The 17,337-nt window shown below is 39.6% G+C and overlaps 1 protein-coding gene across 1 annotated transcript in view; it reads right to left on the bottom strand.

Annotated features, from left to right (window-relative positions):
• raver2 (ribonucleoprotein, PTB-binding 2) overlaps positions 1-17,337 on the bottom strand; it is an 87,410-nt gene continuing 70,073 nt past the window's right edge. Inside the window, exons 8-16 of the mRNA XM_031283817.2 lie at positions 17,170-17,268; positions 16,382-16,493; positions 14,701-15,044; positions 10,420-10,528; positions 8,730-8,911; positions 7,843-7,956; positions 7,315-7,416; positions 4,758-4,970; positions 1-3,855 (exon numbers count right to left, since the gene is read on the bottom strand). Of these exons, the coding sequence (XP_031139677.1) occupies positions 3,715-3,855; positions 4,758-4,970; positions 7,315-7,416; positions 7,843-7,956; positions 8,730-8,911; positions 10,420-10,528; positions 14,701-15,044; positions 16,382-16,493; positions 17,170-17,268 (1,416 nt within the window). The 3' untranslated portion in view covers positions 1-3,714. The remainder of the gene's footprint in view (positions 3,856-4,757; positions 4,971-7,314; positions 7,417-7,842; positions 7,957-8,729; positions 8,912-10,419; positions 10,529-14,700; positions 15,045-16,381; positions 16,494-17,169; positions 17,269-17,337) is intronic.

Here is a 17,337-nt window from a genome sequence, read left to right as displayed (position 1 = left end):
CTGTTTCAAGAAAGAGAAATCAGCAAACAGACAGTTCAGGTGTTGGAGCAGCACCGCAGAGAAGGTGAGGAAAGGGCTTGAAAGATAGACAGACCTACACAGCTACATATCTATATTTTGTCTAAATTGCTGGGTGTGCAATATAAGACTGTGTTAAATTAATTAAAACAACAGAAATAAATTGTGCAATTCAAATTACGTACTCATGCTCTGTCTGTAATGTGAAGACAGTAAGATTATCCATTCAATATACTGAACCTATATTGAGTGATTTTAAATTATTATAAAAAGGAAATCGGTTGCAAAGACAGATATAGAACAAATTTGAACAGAAGGTGAAATATCTTGAAGCAAAATTAAAATGTTGATCTGATTTTAATAGCATAATACTGTGTAATACTGTGCAGGCCAAGAGAAACCCCCCCAAATAAAAGCATTTGAAAGTAGCACAGCCACAACAAGTCATAGTCAGAATCATACAGGAGACAGTCTGGACAATAAGCTGCAATAGTGCAAAGACAAGTTAGTAAAATTAGAAGAAAAATGGAAATTAAAAATATAAACGCATGCTAAATATAAAGTTTATATTTGCTAGAAATAAAGTAAAGAAGAAAAAGTAAAACATGATTAACTTTTAAAATGTTTACAAGCTAAATCTAACACGTAATATATATATATGTAAACTCAAGTTTTAGGTTTTACGATGAGTGGGAAAAGCGGGACACCATTAACTGTCTAAATTTAGATTCTGGGAAATGTCAGCGTATGAAAATGACTGAATGTAAAAACAAGAAGAGTGTGGGTAAATTGTCCATATCCTCCATCAAAAGACTTTCCAAATAGGTACTACAAAAGAAGAAAAAAAAGGAAAGGAGCCATTAAATAAAAAGAAAAGGTGGAAATCATTATGCTAAATAAGTGCATACATACAGGCAGTCAATGGGGACAAAGAACACAAAACAGGCTTTGATCGGCAGCAACTCTGCCTGATCCTCTTCCTGCCTGTATTTGTACACATATTTAGCAGAATAAATTACATTTTCCAATTTTCTTTGCATTCTAACACTTCCCTCCTTTTTTCTTTGTATTGTCCATATCCTCAATAAAACATTTTATGGATGCATGCTTCAAAATGTGTCGCAGTTGCAGTTTAATGTTACTCTAAAAGCGGGACACGACAGCATGAAACGCGTCACAGTCAAATCGAGTTAAAAAAACATGTAATTAGATAAAGAGCAGACAGCAAGAGAGTCAAGCGCAGGTACAAAGAATAGAAGGATATGTATTGCCCTTTAGTTTTATGTTTAGTCATTCTATTAGTACTCTATTATAAGCGTGCCTGCACACCACCATTGACACTCAACTCTGACTCAAGTCTGTAAACATCGTGTACGTCCTGTTTACAGCCAGCTGTTATCCCTTTGATGAGAAACTCACACCACTTTTCTGGACTAAACCGAAGTTTTTAGGCATTATCTGATCTCACCTTATTGGGTTTCACAGTGTGTGAGCGTGGTTGCCATGGTGATGCAAGTAATATTCTGCTCCGCGATATATAATCAGATACCTACGAGCAGAATACAAAGAGACATACAAACAGGCAGAAAAAGCTTTTACCAAGCGTGTGAGCCATTACGTAGGAGTATATGAAATTCACACTACAAAATAAACAATTTACATTCCACTTTTTACAGTAGTAGGAGCCATAGTTATTGCCAGTTTGAGCACATAAAAAAACCTAATGTTCACGCTGTAATATTAAAATAACAAGCCCTCTCCTCAGTAATAGATATCAAACCTTCTGGACATGAAGTATAATTGAGTTCACAGCCTTTGCTCTAATAAAAAAAAAAAAAAAACATCCTAAAGAAATCTTCTTTCACAAATATTATAACATTTCTATGTTCATTTGTAAAATATCAGCTGGAAGGAAATCGGCTCAGGAAAGATGAACATTAATGGTTAGCTTTTTTTTCAGTTTCCCCTAAAAACTTCAAAATAAGGTGCAGAAATTCTACCAGTGTGTTATACTCGCACATTATGAGCAGAAAAATGATAAATGTTTTTGATTCTGCAGATGGTACTCTCCCTGTGTCCCAATCTCATAGATCATAGGTACCAACTGTATATACTAATCTTTTTTGTTTTGTTTTGCAGTCAGTATACAAAAACATACTTTACCATGTTATGGAAATGATGCAATATGTGCACCATGCGAACGCTATCAAACGTTTAGAATATTACTGCCAATTAAACTTCACAAAGAGAAAGCCAAATGTTTTATTCAAAAATGTAATGCTTTTTGTTTTGTTTCTGGAGGCGAATTACTATCATCAACTATTACGTTTATTTTTTTTTCCATCGGTGGACAGCTCCTTCATGTCCGGGGTTTTTACATTTACATACTGAGAGGTTTGGGTTTTCTGTCTTTTGTCACTTTTGCAGTGCAGCTACTTACTCAAAACCTGCTTTGAGTTGGTAAGCAGTATGGATTCAGGGCAAACTTACATTCTGAAACCTTCATATTTTAATTGCAGCTAGAAATGGAAGTAAAGCTGCTGTTACAGTCCCAACAGATCTTCCCGCAAACACCCTAATGTGTTAAAACAGATAGAGAGAAGAGAAAGGTCTGTGCCCTAATATTTGGCTTAAATGTTAAAAACTAAACCAGATAACTAAATTTAAGTCAACACAATGCCTCGAAATATTATTATATTATATTACAAATAAATAAAAGTATGGATTGAAAACAAAATCAGACAGAGTAAATGTTTTCCTATCATTCATGTAGTACAATACGCTCACAAGCGAGCTGGGAAACGTCCATTAAATGTGATATTGTCTGGTACGCATGGCTTTATATATTCTGTATTACACACTGTATTTACACCAGCCTTTTCTTTTCTGTCCAGTCTTTATAAAGAAAGGTCCATTCATTGAGGGAAGCTATTGTAAAAGTCACCACAATTAAGGGCTTTAAATGGGTCAGGCCCTTGTTTTTCCTGATGTGCTCCCATACATTGGGATTGAAATGGCTGACACTTCCTACAGAAACAGCATCAACACGCATAAACACACACACTCAAACACACACACTCTAATTCTCCACAGCAGGGAGATATAAAAGAGGAAATCTGGGCAATACAAGCAAAAGAGAAAAGACACTGAAGCGGGAACCAACAGACGTCAGCCCGACCGATTAATCAAAGCGCGAGTTTGAAAGGCGACAGAGAGGGAGACACCCGACTGTAAGAGTAGTCCTAAGTTTCAGCAGGCAGGCAGACAGGTTGCCTGGCTGCAGATACAAAAGCAGCTTATACGTACAGATACAGTATACTTTACATTATATTAGAAAAATGTACAAGATAATATTATTTGAGTACAGGTGACACACTGACTGAGAAACAACAGTTTAAGTTAAAGAGTTTAAGGCTTGAACAGGACAAAAGCAACACCGTGTTTATGTCTATGTGTGTGTGTGTGTGTGTGTGTGTGTGTGTGTGTACATTAGTGCCAGGATCAAAGAGCACTATGGCTTGCTTTCACTTGAGCCATTTGCAACCCCCAAATTCTATTAACGCAATACCTACTATAGGGATGCAAAATGGCAGCCACAGAAAGGCCACTAGAGGGAGCTGTGACATCCAGCAGACGCAGTGTGTGTGTGCACGCCTCCTTCCATAAGCTTTAGGGTTTAAGGTGGTTTGGGTCATACTAGAGCCTCTTCCTCTTAAAGTAGTCAGCGTACTGCCCTCCCAGGCCTTGGGAGTGCTGCCCGATGTAGGCGCCATCTGATGATGTCACTTCCTGCACCGCCAGCTGAGGGTACTCCCTTTTATGGCCCCTCGTCTGGTTCTGAAGAGACAGAAGTGAGAAGAGGGAAATGAGTTAGAGGTGAAGAGGCTGTGAGTAATAGCACCTGATTGTCTGTCACATGTTTCCCTGTTTTAATGCAATTACAAAAGTAATTTTTTTTTTACTTATTTGTCATTTCCTTTTTCCAGTTGTCTTTATTTAGCAGTATCTCCACACTTCTTTTTGTTGGAATGTTTGTGTTGTGAATTGTTTAAGAGAGACAAAATACGGTTTACAAACATGAAGAATTCTTTTTTTTTTCCTCATGCAGAACGGCCCATTTCAGAAGGTATATTATACTACTGGATTATTATTAGTGATGTATTAATGTGTTAATCACTGTAATGTTGCAGCTGGTAAAGGTGGAGCTAATTTTGATTACTTTATATACTGCTGGGTAGCTTAACATATAATAACACATCATAACATATCAGTTCATTCATATTGTGTATTAATAATCTAAATCTGTAAAGTAATTTAAGTTATCAAATAAATGTTAGGGGTGTTGAAATTAATCATTGCATTGATGCATCGCGATGCGGACCTGGACCTGGTTTCTGCCTTTTGTCTGTTGTGTTCACACTCCGCTACATTCGGTCTTTCTCAAGAGCAGATACAATAAAAAGGGGGATTTTATATATGTTTGACTGCTTGAATGTATATTATAATGATATATTATAATATTGAGGTGACACATCGTGATGCATTGTGATATCGAATCAATCGTAGAAGTATAAAATAGCTTAACAGAAATACTCAAGATAAGTACAAGTACCTCAAAATAGTACTTAAGTATAGTAATTGAGTAAATGTACTTAGTTACTTTCCACCACTGCTCACAGATGTACAACAAAAGGGTCACATCCTGTATTAGTTAGTTAGTGTGCATTTTCTCTACTCACATAGTAGTAGGTGTTCCAGTCGGTGGCGGCAGTGTGTGTAACGGGGCTTGGCGTGGCCGCCGCCGGGTGTGGCGCGCCCAGGAAGCCGGGCATTAAAGGCAGGGTGCTGTAGGCTGGGAGCACGGCAGCAGCTGGTAGGACGGCCGGGGGAGGGGCGGCGCCGTTACTGACTGCGTGCAGAGAGACTCCTAGAGGCTTACACACATCTACCTCCTAGAAGAGACACACACACACACACACCCACACACACACACATTGGATGACAGGTGGTTTAACGTCTTAAAGTGGCCATATTATGCTCATTTTCAGGTTCATAATTGTATTTTGAGGTTGTACCAGAATAGGTTTACATGGTTTAATTTTCAAAAAACACCATATTTTTGTTGTCCTGCACATTGCTGCAGCTCCTCTTTTCACCCTGTGTTCAGGTCTCTGTTTTAGCTACAGAGTGAGACCTCTCACTGCTGTAACATCTTTGTTGGCAGTCGCACATGCGCAGTAGCTAGGTAAGATCACATCATCTAGCTAGCTGTTTGTTTCTACAACTTCAGTAGTACAAGGCAGGATTAGCCAGGAGACTTCTTCTAAATGAGGGTGCACTTCCAACTTTGCGTGGAATATCTGCAGAACAGGGACATTTAAGTAGTTCTTTTGTAGATTATGGTGAACTAGTGTGTGTTGTAGCAGTGTTTTGCCATTCAGAACGTGCTAGCATGCTAGCGCTAGCAAACTACGGTTAGCCACCTCGTTTTGGCTAGTGACGTAGAAAGCCGTGCCGATTTTGAACAGCTCACCCGGAGACTGAAGGCAGGACACATTCAGAAACCGTATCTCACTCAAAACAGCATGGATGTTTTTTTTTCAAAGTTTGTATGCGTGTGGAAGCACCAATGACACAAAATAACACCCCAAAACCCAGAAAGTGATTTTTTTCATAAAAAAAAAACACACACAATAAAGAAAATGTTACCCAAAGCCCTTACATTTTAGGGTCCATTTTGTAGACAAAGCAACTGACTCACATTCTTTCATTTATTCATTAATGTAAAACCTTTCTGCCCCCTAGTGGCTATTATGAGACATACTGATGTTAATAGATAACACACTACACCAGCATCACTCACTCACCTCCTCTCTGTTGTTGTATGGGCTTGTTCTCTTTCTTGTGGTCAACCAGCCAAAAATAAATGCTACAGTATCATGTCAACATATTTTCAGTTCAGTTTAATACCTGCATGTTAGAAACCCATTGCACCATTTTCTCCAGGATATCAGTGTCTCCACCAACAGTTAGCTCAGTAGACCAGAATGCAACTCTGGCCGCACCTTCAAGCAAACACTTCACACAGACACAGAGACAGACAGAGACAGACACACAGAGACACCCAGAGACAGACAGACAGACAGACAGACAGACACACACACACACACACACACACACACACACACACACACACACACACGACCTGCAGCAGCCGATAAGCCTGGACCTGGCTGCTCAGGGTGTGTGGAGATGTCTGGTATCAGCTGCTGGGTGCAGAGTGATGTGTTCCCTCTAACAGGGTATTAATGTCTTAGAGAGAGGTCAAAGACAAACTGCATGTAAATACCAGCGTGGTGCTGTGAGGGCTGCAGCTCAGATCACTTACACTGTCTGCAGGCCAGGGTGTTGTTTGACTTGGTTTTAAAGAGCTTCTGGTTTTGTACTTAGCCCGTCAGTTATTATGGATCAAAATTTCTGATTATTTCAAAATTATTATTACATAAATAAATAGTAATTTGTATGCATGATTTAGTAATGAATTGTCTTAAACTAATATTTTTTTGCCCTTGAAATTTCCCCCTAAAATTAATATTGCTACTCACTAATTTAAGGAAACAATTAATTTAATACTTTCCTCTCTGGCACATGCTGGACTGGACTCTTAACTGATGAGCGTCTGTGTTTGTTTGACAGTGAGGACATTTTTGCTTCTGGGTCTTTGCCATTTTAGGGTTCTGGGGTTTGTGGTTAGAATTGTGTTTTGGTTGGGGTCAGCTGTGTGTGGGTACCTTACATTTACATTATATTAGAAAAATGTACAAGATAATATTTGAGTACACGTGACACACTGACTGAGAAACAACAGTTTAAGTTAAAGAGTTTAAGGCTTGAACAGGACAAAAGCAACACCGTGTTTATGTCTATGTGTGTGTGTGTGTGTGTGTGTACATTAGTGCCAGGATCAAAGAGCACTATGGCTTGCTTTCACTTGAGCCATTTGCAACCCCCAAATTCTATTAACTCAGTACCTACTGTAGGGATGCAAAATGGCAGCCACAGAAAGGCCACTAGAGGGAGCTGTGACATCCAGCAGACGCAGTGTGTGTGTGCACGCCTCCTTCCATAAGCTTTAGGCTTTAAGGTGGTTTGGGTCATACTAGAGCCTCTTCCTCTTAAAGTAGTCAGCACATTGACAGTGAGGACATTTCTGCTTCTGGGTCTTTGCCATTTTAGGGTTCTGGGGTTTGTGGTTAGAATTATGTTTTGGTTGGGGTCAGCCGTGTGTGTGTGTACCTTGCTGACGTAGGCCTGGTTGGCTGTTGCAGGCTGGGAGTAGTACTGAGTGACTGCCTGCATGTAGGAACTGTAATCCCCATAGGTCGTCACCGGAGGAGCCTGGAACACAAGAGGTTAATTTACAAATTCTGTAGGACTCAATGTTTGAATTTTCCATTTTATGTTTTATAAAGATCCAGGAATGAATCTGTATCTATTATAAGTAATACAAAAAAAGGTAAAAATGGAAACTATCAATGCAAAACATTCAGTGAAGCCAGTTAAAATTAGATTTTAAAAATACTAAAAAACAAGCATTCTTTCTGCAGTTTCAGTAGTCATGTTTAGTGACTTGGAAGAATTTTGGTTGATCTGCATTGTTGTTAGTGTTTTCTCCTCATTTACTATATCCGTGTCCCAAGCTTTTTGTTAAAAAAAACCAACCTGAAACACTAAAAATGATGAGGAATAATTTCGGACACACAAACACACAATTACAAATGTGTGTGTGTGTGTGTGTGTGTGTGTGCATGCGTGTATGTTTACCTGTGTGTGCTCCTTGCTGTAGTCTGTGGCAGTGTTGTCCTGCTGAGCAGCGGTGCTGTAGGTGTGAGCTTGAGCTTGTGCTTGGTAGTGCTGGTACCACTGCTGCATGGCCTCCTATGGAACACACACGCACCCGCACCCGCACCCACACCCACACACACACACACACACACACACACACACACACACACAAGCAAACATCAGATGCAGAATGTTTGCTCAGTCATTTTCTTGTGTTTGCAGATTTTTTCGCTTCCTTCTTTATTTCAGTCATTCTTTGTCATCCATAAATGATTGTTCCTGCCGACGGCTCTTGCTGTTCCTCTCCTTTGTCTTGTCTTTCAAGACAAATTAAACGCACTGTTTTGTTGGTTATCTAATCATGATTCATTCGTTTGGAGGAGTAGATTGTAATTAACATTTGAAATTGGGTTTTCATCGTGCTGCAAACGTCAGATATGTCACTTGCTGCTGGAGGAGGCATAACTACGACGAGAGCACAGAGAAACGGGGAGAAAGAGATGCAGACAAACAGCCAGTAGGGAAGCTTCATGACTTGTTCAGAGTGGAGCGTTAAGAGAGACGGAGGGAGCAGGGACAGATGGAAAGACAGCGCTCTGTGCCAAATCCTGTCTGTCCAAATATCCATACCCATTCTCATCTCTGCCACCCCCTGCCTCCTGTAGTTACAGCTCACTCTGTCACTGCTGCTCTCACCAATCCACTCATTATGTATCCATCCATCGATCATCTATTCAGCCACCATCCCTCTCTCTAACATTTTAGGCCGAGCGACATAATTGTAAATAGGCAGACCCATATCCATTCATCCAACACCATATTTCTTTCATACATTGCATTTCTGTTTAGTGTGTCTGCATCTGTACCTGTGTGTAGGCCTGGTTGTATTGGCTGTAGTCAGTGGAGGGATCAGTGCTGTATTGGGCTGTGGTTGTAGCTGTTGCGTTGTGGGAGAAGGAGCCGGAACCCTGGGAGACGACGGGAGCAACCGAGCTGCCGTAAACCCCAGAGCCAGGCTGTCCTCCCTGTGCTTTACTCCCCACTGACCCTGAGCAACAGTGAAGGAGGCACAATGAGTTAGATCATGTTGTGGGTAATCACATTTATGTACACATTACCATTGCAAAATTTCTCAAAGGAGTACTATTCATAGGAGGACTATTAACTCCCTGATCCTGGTCATCACTGTGATCTTGAACCATAGCTGCCTCCTTACATGAAGAACATTTTAAACATTGTAGAGACGCCTTTCAACCCTACAGTCTTTTATACTCAAAAGATATATATATATATATATATATATATATATATATATATATATATATATATATATATATATATATATATATATATATAGTAGGGCTGTCAATCGATTAAAAAATGTAATCTAATTAATTACATACTCTGTGATTAATTAATCGAAATTAATCGCATACATGATTAACGGTGCCTGAACCGATATTTTTTAAGAAAGTAAAAAAAGAAAAGAAAAAAAAGGGTATTAAACAACAGTCGTTGACATTAAAGAACGGCTTGTTTATTGCTAAGGCCATATGGTCAAAATGAAATGATTTAATAACAATGTATAACAATAACAATAACTTATTTCACTAGTAAATTGCTGTTGAACGACAAAAACAACCACCAGATGGGAAAAGGACATTTACAATAACTTCAAATTCACCACAAGGCTGTAGTTTACCAGTTTCATTGAACGCACCGTCTGTGTTGTTTTTTCGACGGCAGCTGCAGATTGTTACATACCGGTGTTGAATCCTCTACAGTAAAACACAGTTGAACTTTACACCGTTTAGTGTTAGCTGTCAGCATTTTAACCGTGTTTAATCCAGCTACTAGCTAGCGGTAGGCTAACGTTAGCTGCTGTTGAGTATAGTGTTAACTAGCGTCACGTGCAGCGGTGTTTGTGTTATCTGTATAGTGTGTTTCAGAGCATCAGAGAGAAGTGCAGACATATCAGTGGCACCAGATTTCGGTAGTCAGGGTTGGCAGGAAGAAGATTTTTACAAGTAAATGTTCCAATTAATGATCCAGGCAGCACATTCTCGTCTCCCTCCTTCATTTTACAGTCGAATGGTGGCTAGAACGGCTCCGGATCAAACGTCAATATGGAATGGATTAATCTGCGTTATTTTTTTTAACGCGTTTTTTCTCAGATTAATTAATCGAAATTAACGTGTTATTTTGACAGCCCTAATATATATATATATATATATATATATATATATATATATATATTAGTATTCCTTTAACAAGAGTCATATAGTTTTGTCAAAGTCCTATTTTTAATAATAGAGGTGAAAGCGTTTGTTCACGTGACAACCTAATGGGTTTCGTGTACAAACATTTTTTTATTAAAAAATGACTTGAACTAAGTGAGCATCTTTAGACTTTATAAATAAATGTATAAATGTGCAACAGGAATTGATATGATTTTGTCAGATGGTCAAAAGTACTGAAAGAGCTACCTTAACACAGCTGATTGCATATACAATAGGATAAGGTATTCCTTCATTTGTTGTGTGTTTGTGTGCTCACCTTGCATAACCATCCCTGGCATGACACTGGCCAGGTTCAGATAAGGATTGGAGGGCAGTCTCACTTCTTTAGGAGGATCGCCCAACAGAGAGCCCTGACCACTGCTTACCTAACGAGAGAGAAACATATTGAAATGGTATCATTTACAGAGCCATCAGCCGGTAAAAGAAAACAAAAGTCAGTCTGTAAGCTTTACAGCAAATTGAATTACTGGTCAGTCTGCCCTTCAACCGCTGATCCACCACTTTGCATCCCTTCTATCCTCACTCTTAACTTGGATTTTCAACCACACCAATATACCAACCTCGCTGAAGGTTTTTAATGTTGCATATATTCTGATGAAATGCTGAAGAGGCTGTGGAAACCTGGGAGGATTGTACTCTGTTTAATTACACTTTCCCTCCATTAAAGACACTTTAGAGAAGATGGCGCTGGGACTTGAATCAGTTCCCCTAAGAACCTTAGCACGTTGATTATCTCTGTACACTGACTTATTTCAGATGAAGCTGTTCGCATAGCAGTGCGTTATATAAACCAGGCAGACAGGTATTCAGTGTGTGCAGACAGGTGTACAAACATAACAGAGCATAAGAGAAGGCCTTGTATTGTATCAGTAAATAAGGGTGAGAGTGAAGTGCATTATTGGAATTTCCCAAAGGGAGAACCCTTGAAGGACTTTTTTTTCTTTGAAGTCTGTTTATTCATAGGCTCACTAGATGTGTGTGTTTGTGTGCTTTGAAGCCCTGATGAGGTTTAATCAGGAATAAATACCTGTCGACAAGAGACAGGTGCGTAGAGGCATAGAAAGAGAGTGAGTACTGAAGGGCTGCAACAACCAATTATTTATATTTCGTGTGGAATGTGTTAATATTTTTTTATTTTTTTTTTATTTTCATTTATTTATTTATTTAAATTGGGTTGTCCATAAAATGTCACAAAATAGTGAAAATGCCCATCATTAAATAGTAGTTTATCATGGATGTGCATGGGGCTGTAGTAAGAGTGATACTCAAAAGTTTGGAAGGTGGTGTCTTTTTTTTTCTAAAACCAAAAGCACAAAAGCAAAAGTGTAAGGAATAGATTAAACTGTGTGTTTGTCTGCTTAAATGTAAGAGCTAACTGGCTAACTACCTACAGAAGTAAATAATAGTTGATTCCAATGCCAAGGAGCACATCATGAACTAAACGCATTAGTGTGTGGGGTTACAGGTTAAAAAAAGAAAGAAGAAAAACATTCACGACTAGCATACGGGAAGCCAATCATGGATGTTATTAGGCTAACGTTAGCAACTCTGTCCTGCTCTTTATTAAAACTGAGAAAGTTTATACTCCACAACCCCAGCCACCGTTACCAGAGACAGCGTTAAGTTTAGCAAAAACAGCAGTTAGTTGTCACACAAAAAGCCTTTTCTCTTGTAAGGTTAAAAGATAAAACATGATGTTTGAAAACATTAACAAGTATCTAAGCCAAAACATTGTTCTCTGGAACAATCAGTTTTCAAAAGTCTTCCTTTCTATTATTATTTTCTTTCCATTTTAAGGTTACGTTTAAAGGAAGATGTCTCATCTTAGAAATGTCTTAATGTACTGAGTTAACCCTGTTATAATTCTAAATGTATAAAGTAATATGGATCTTGTGAAAATGTTGTGCTAAACTGATTGATTCTCCATATAATGTCTCCATGTTGATTAAATGTCAGTATGATAGTGAAAATTATGTTATCTTATGCGTTCGAGCGGCCTAACAGTCAAATTAAATAAATTCAGATATAGTGAGACTTAAAATCTGTACCTCAAGTTACAAAGGGACAGGCCGGTTAAAACTCACAGACAGCGACTCTTCTCTTACTCTCTTATCTCTCAGTTTTCTAGTTATCTTACTCTTATCTTCTCTTATTATCTTATGCTCTTAATCTCTTGCTCTCTTCCTCTTATTCTCTCATCTTCTTATTGTCTCCTTAGCTCAATTTTCTCTTAATACTTCTTTTTTATTAATTTTTGGTTTCTCTTATGTTCGTTTTACATGCTGTTTTTACACCTTTTTGTGCCTTTTTGCTACCTTACGCTTTTGAATTAAAATCTACAAAGCCCCCCCCCCTGCCCCCTCCCTCGCTACTTTTGTTATTTCTCTTTCTTTTAAGTTTCATTTCTACATTTTGAAGCTCATTGTCTTTTTGAAGTTTCTCCAAAAAAAATCTAATCTGAGAAACCTAACTTTCTGTTTTCTTTTTCTCACCTGTGAACTCAGAACTTTCGTTTGATAAATCGAAGAGCTTTTTATTCAGCCGAGTTCTTGGAAGTATTAGAACAAAGTTTAACTCCATAGAGAGACAACTTCATTTCTGAACCGAGTCATCAGCTCGTCATCTGCTCTCCTGAGCTTGCTCGTCTACCTGTAGCGGCCACTTTCCGGCTTAAAAGGACTTTCACTGCAAGTGCCCGGGCACAGCCAACACAAACTGACGTATCAAAAAACCCTGAAATTTAAAACCCTTATCCCACTAACTGCCTTCAAAGCACGTATGTCCGTGCTCCTGTCCGATCACTGTATGTGCTAACTGTTCCCCGTCTTTTACCCACTATTTTTGAACACCCTTGCTTAAATAAAGGTTAAATAAACAAAAAATAAATAAATAAATTAGCTGGTGTTACGGAAGGCCAAGGAGGAGTCTGACCGTCTTCTGTGTGTCCATCGACCCGGGACAGAGGCTGCAGCCCTAGAGTCCACGCCACTAGAGCACTACGCTCCCAGAATGCAGAGTTACTTGTGGTTCCTAGAGTCTCTAAAAGTAGAATGGGAGGCAGAGCCTTCAGCTATCAGGCTCCTCTCCTGTGGAACCAGCTCCCAATCTGGGTTCGGGGGGCAGACACCGTCACTACATTTAAGACTAAACTGAAAACTCTCCTCTTTGATAAAGCTTATAGTTAGGGAGTGAGGAGTTGCAGTGAACGCCTAGAACGGCGGGGCAAGGTATATAGCTGCAGACACAGCACCCCTGCTTTTCTCTGCTTCTCTTTACAGTCATCAGATTTACCTATCGTATAATCAATAATATAGTGCCTTTCCTAGTTATGCTATTATAATTCTAGACTGCCGGGGAAGTTCCTTCTTATGATACGCTCTTTTCTTTTATGCACATCCTGTCTCAGAAGTGCTTGTTACTCACCTAGCTCTGGGGAGTTTACTCCCCGGAGTCCTTATGTTTCTTCTTCGCCCAGAACATCGCCTCGGATTAGGGCGACACCAAGACCTGGGTCTTGGGTGCAGCTGTGGCTATGGACCTGCTACACCCTGCTACGCTCTGCGATTCCCTGCAATGCCCGTCTACGTCCTGCTGCGTCCACCGCGTCCACCCATGCTCTGCTGTGCCACGCTACATCCTGTACCGTCATAACCCCAACCGTCAGACACCGCCCACCAAGAGTCTGGGTCTGCCGAGGTTTCTTCCTAAAAGGGAGTTTTTCCTCGCCACTGTCGCAATAGCCACTGCTAATGCTTGCTCTTGGGGGAACTATTGGAATTGTTGGGGCTTTATAGAGTGTGGTCTAGACCTACTCTATCTGTAAAGTGTCTCGAGATAACTCTTGTTATGATTTGATACTATAAATAAAATTGAATTGAATTGAATTACTGAATAAGTAAGACAAGCCAAACGAACAGCTGATGGTTTAAGTTGATGTCGCCCCTTTGTTGAGCATACACAGGTTAAATTAGTTATGATTCGTTAATCAACCCTCCTTTTTCTTCCGTTTTCCTTATCCGTTTGAATCCATTTTCCCATCACTAGTTATATATCAACTCATAGTCTGTGATAACTATCATTTATTCCGTTTACTGATTCTAGTTACATGTATGTGATGCTATTATTCTTATTATCTGATTAATAAACCCTTTTCCTTATTGATAAAGTCGTTGTCCGTCTATCTTATTCATGAATTCTGGGACAATACACGGTTACGTATCACGGCTTTCAATTTGAGACTGAAATATTACATTTTCAATCACTGGTGATTAAAGTACATTATATTCTAGATTTGAGAATATTTCCTTCAAATCTGAGTGTCGAAAAACAGAGTGGTGCCCTATAATTCACGAGTGCATATTGATTTATAAGTGATTATAGATTAACATCCAATATTAATATTCCAAATCTAATACTGTACATGTGTAGTGAACAATTGATTTACGCTACAGGAGGGACAGTGGAGTTATATGGCCCAGTGGTGGGTGGGTGGGTGTTTGTGTGTAGGTGTGTGTGTTTCTGTTTTCTCTGTGCTCACCATGCTAGCCAGGGGGCAGCCATCTGAGCTGTGGCGCTGGCCTGTTGCCGTATAAACTCCTCCAGGGGGTTTAGGTGGAGGCGGACCAAGGCCTGAGTGACTTAAACCCAAGGAATAGCACTGTTCCTGCAGATGGGAGCTCACCATGGTTCCGGGAGGAGCTGGCTGCCTGTCACAGGAGATGGAGGAGGAAGAAGAAGAAGAGGAAGCAGAAGGGTTTGTGGAGATAGAATGGGTGCTGTTTAGTTCTCCCCCTCCAGCTCGACCCTGGAGGTATGGCATCACACCTGCTGCTGATACCACTACTGTGGCATTGTGGGATGGCATTGACTCCTGGCCCAGCTCTGTGACAGGAAAAGAAGGACAGAGAAGGAAAGGAGAAGACAGGTAAGAATAGGAAAGGAAACAAGAAGAAACAAAGTGAAAGTTAAGAAAAGGAAAGAGAAAGAAATGACAAAGGAAAGGAAAAAATAGAAAACAACAGAAAGGAAAGGTGAAGAAATAAAATAAAAGGAGGCAAAAAGGTACAAAAAAGGAAAGAAGAAGAAACAAAATAAAGTTAAGGAAAGTAAAAGATAGGAAAGACATAAAAATACAGCACAGAGCAACAATGTAAAATAAATTATGTAAAGGGAAATGAAGGCAAGGAGAGGAGAGATGCCAGATAAACCTCTGAAATGTTTTTTACTAACAACCATCAGCGCCTCTGTCTCCTCTGGACAGACAAATCACTCAGGTAGGCTGGAAACTGAGAGCTCAGCCCGACCGTCTCTGCAGAGCCAGTTGTAATATCTGAGAATGGGTTTCCTGCTCGCACATCATCACTTATCATGTTTATTTACAGCCCAGCACTTTTCTCCGCACTCCCAATATTTCACTCACTCCAGGGTTTAATAAACACAAATATGTACACACAAGCACATATAATTTAAATATCGTCTCACACACTAAAAGTGAACACACACACACACACACACACACTTATTATAAATCCAATATTGCTGTGACAAATGTCCCCCACAGCACAATAACAGAATGAGCTCTAAAAAGTCTTTAGCTAAGAATCCCAGCAGACACATGCGCTGATAAAAGCCAAACAGACCCCCCCACACACACACACACACGCACACAAACATCATCATTGTCATTTTGTTGTCTTTGCAGATTTTTTGAGAGACCTCCACTGTGATATATGCTTGTGTCTGTGATATGTAATTTCCATTTAAAACAACACAGCTTTTCTCAGCTTGAGATTTGAATTGTACACAATAATGTACAACTGTGAGGCATTCAGGAATCTGCCGAGGAATCTGCGAGGGGCAACCCCAACACCCAGCATTAACATAGTATGATTGAAGGTTGTTTACATATCCGTTTACATGTATATCACCCTCTTCTTCTGTGTTTACATCCTTTTATTGTTCAAAAATACTCAGCTTGCTACACATCAAATTGAAAAATTACACTTTCAGTAAGAAGTGGTCATTTTAATGAGAGAGTGATACCTGAGAAAATACAAATACTCTGTGGGATACTGAGGCATATGTACTCTCTTTACTGCTTGAAACAGGTGGTTAACAAAAACACTGGTGAGGGACGTACTGCAGGTCTCATTATTGTCTTATTAGTTTGCAGTAATGACACCAAGTCATTTGACGAGGGCTTACTGGGTGCTGCTCACCTGTAGGGGAGTCTCCCAGGAGGCCTTTCCCCAGCGACACAAGGCCTGGAGGCCGTAGAGACAAAGCTTTCTGCATCAGCAGCCTGGACGGGTCCCCGAGCAGACTGGAGACCTGTGGAGGAGAGAGGAGAAAAGTAATATAGAGATTATGTAAAGAATGAAGGAGAAAAAAGTGGAGTGAAAAAGTTATCAAAAGAAAGAAAGGGAGATGGTGAAGAAGAGAACAGAGATAAGAGAGACGATGAGGGAGAGATAAGGATAACTGAGTATCAAACATGCAGTGTAAATTACACTGCAGAAGAAAAGCACCAACTGTATGTTAAATGCATACAGAATGTATTATCATTTCTCCTTTTTTACATTCTCCTCTGCACTTACAATTGAATATATTATTTGGAAAGCCAGAGGAAATTATAATTTTTTATTATTAAGAAAAACAGTGGGAAAGAAAAAGCCATGATGTAGAGTTTTAAAAAATGGGGGGTGATGAAGGGTCAAAAATAATTGGATTTTTAATTTCTCATCATATGTCACTGTGACTTTTAACGTTCACTTAAGCAATTAAAGAAAACACCAAAGACATTTTAAAATGTGCAAATCAAAATATGGAGGGACACTTTAACACCACAAGATCTTCCTTTTAAACAGAAGGGAAGCAATTAGGTTGCGTGATTTTTGGGGGTAGATTAGTTTCATTATGTATTAAGTGCTGAAGATGAAAATGTAAGAGCACATATGCACTATGCCGACAACTATGTTTAACCCACGCACACACACACACGTCTTACGTTGCTGAGGCGTTTGTCTTTGATGTGAAGAAGCTGTTGCTGTGCGAGCTGCATATGCAAGAGGTTCTGGAGGACTAGTCCATTACCCAGCATAGCATTCTGCAAGGTAAAGGAAAGTAGACATTATGGTTACAAACACACACACACACACACAAGTATATAAATCCC

This window comes from Sander lucioperca, chromosome 11 (genome assembly GCF_008315115.2).
Source record: "Sander lucioperca isolate FBNREF2018 chromosome 11, SLUC_FBN_1.2, whole genome shotgun sequence".
Classification (NCBI taxonomy): domain Eukaryota; kingdom Metazoa; phylum Chordata; class Actinopteri; order Perciformes; family Percidae; genus Sander; species Sander lucioperca.
Note: the sequence above shows the minus strand (reverse complement) of the source record. Positions and strands in the feature narration are given on the sequence as shown.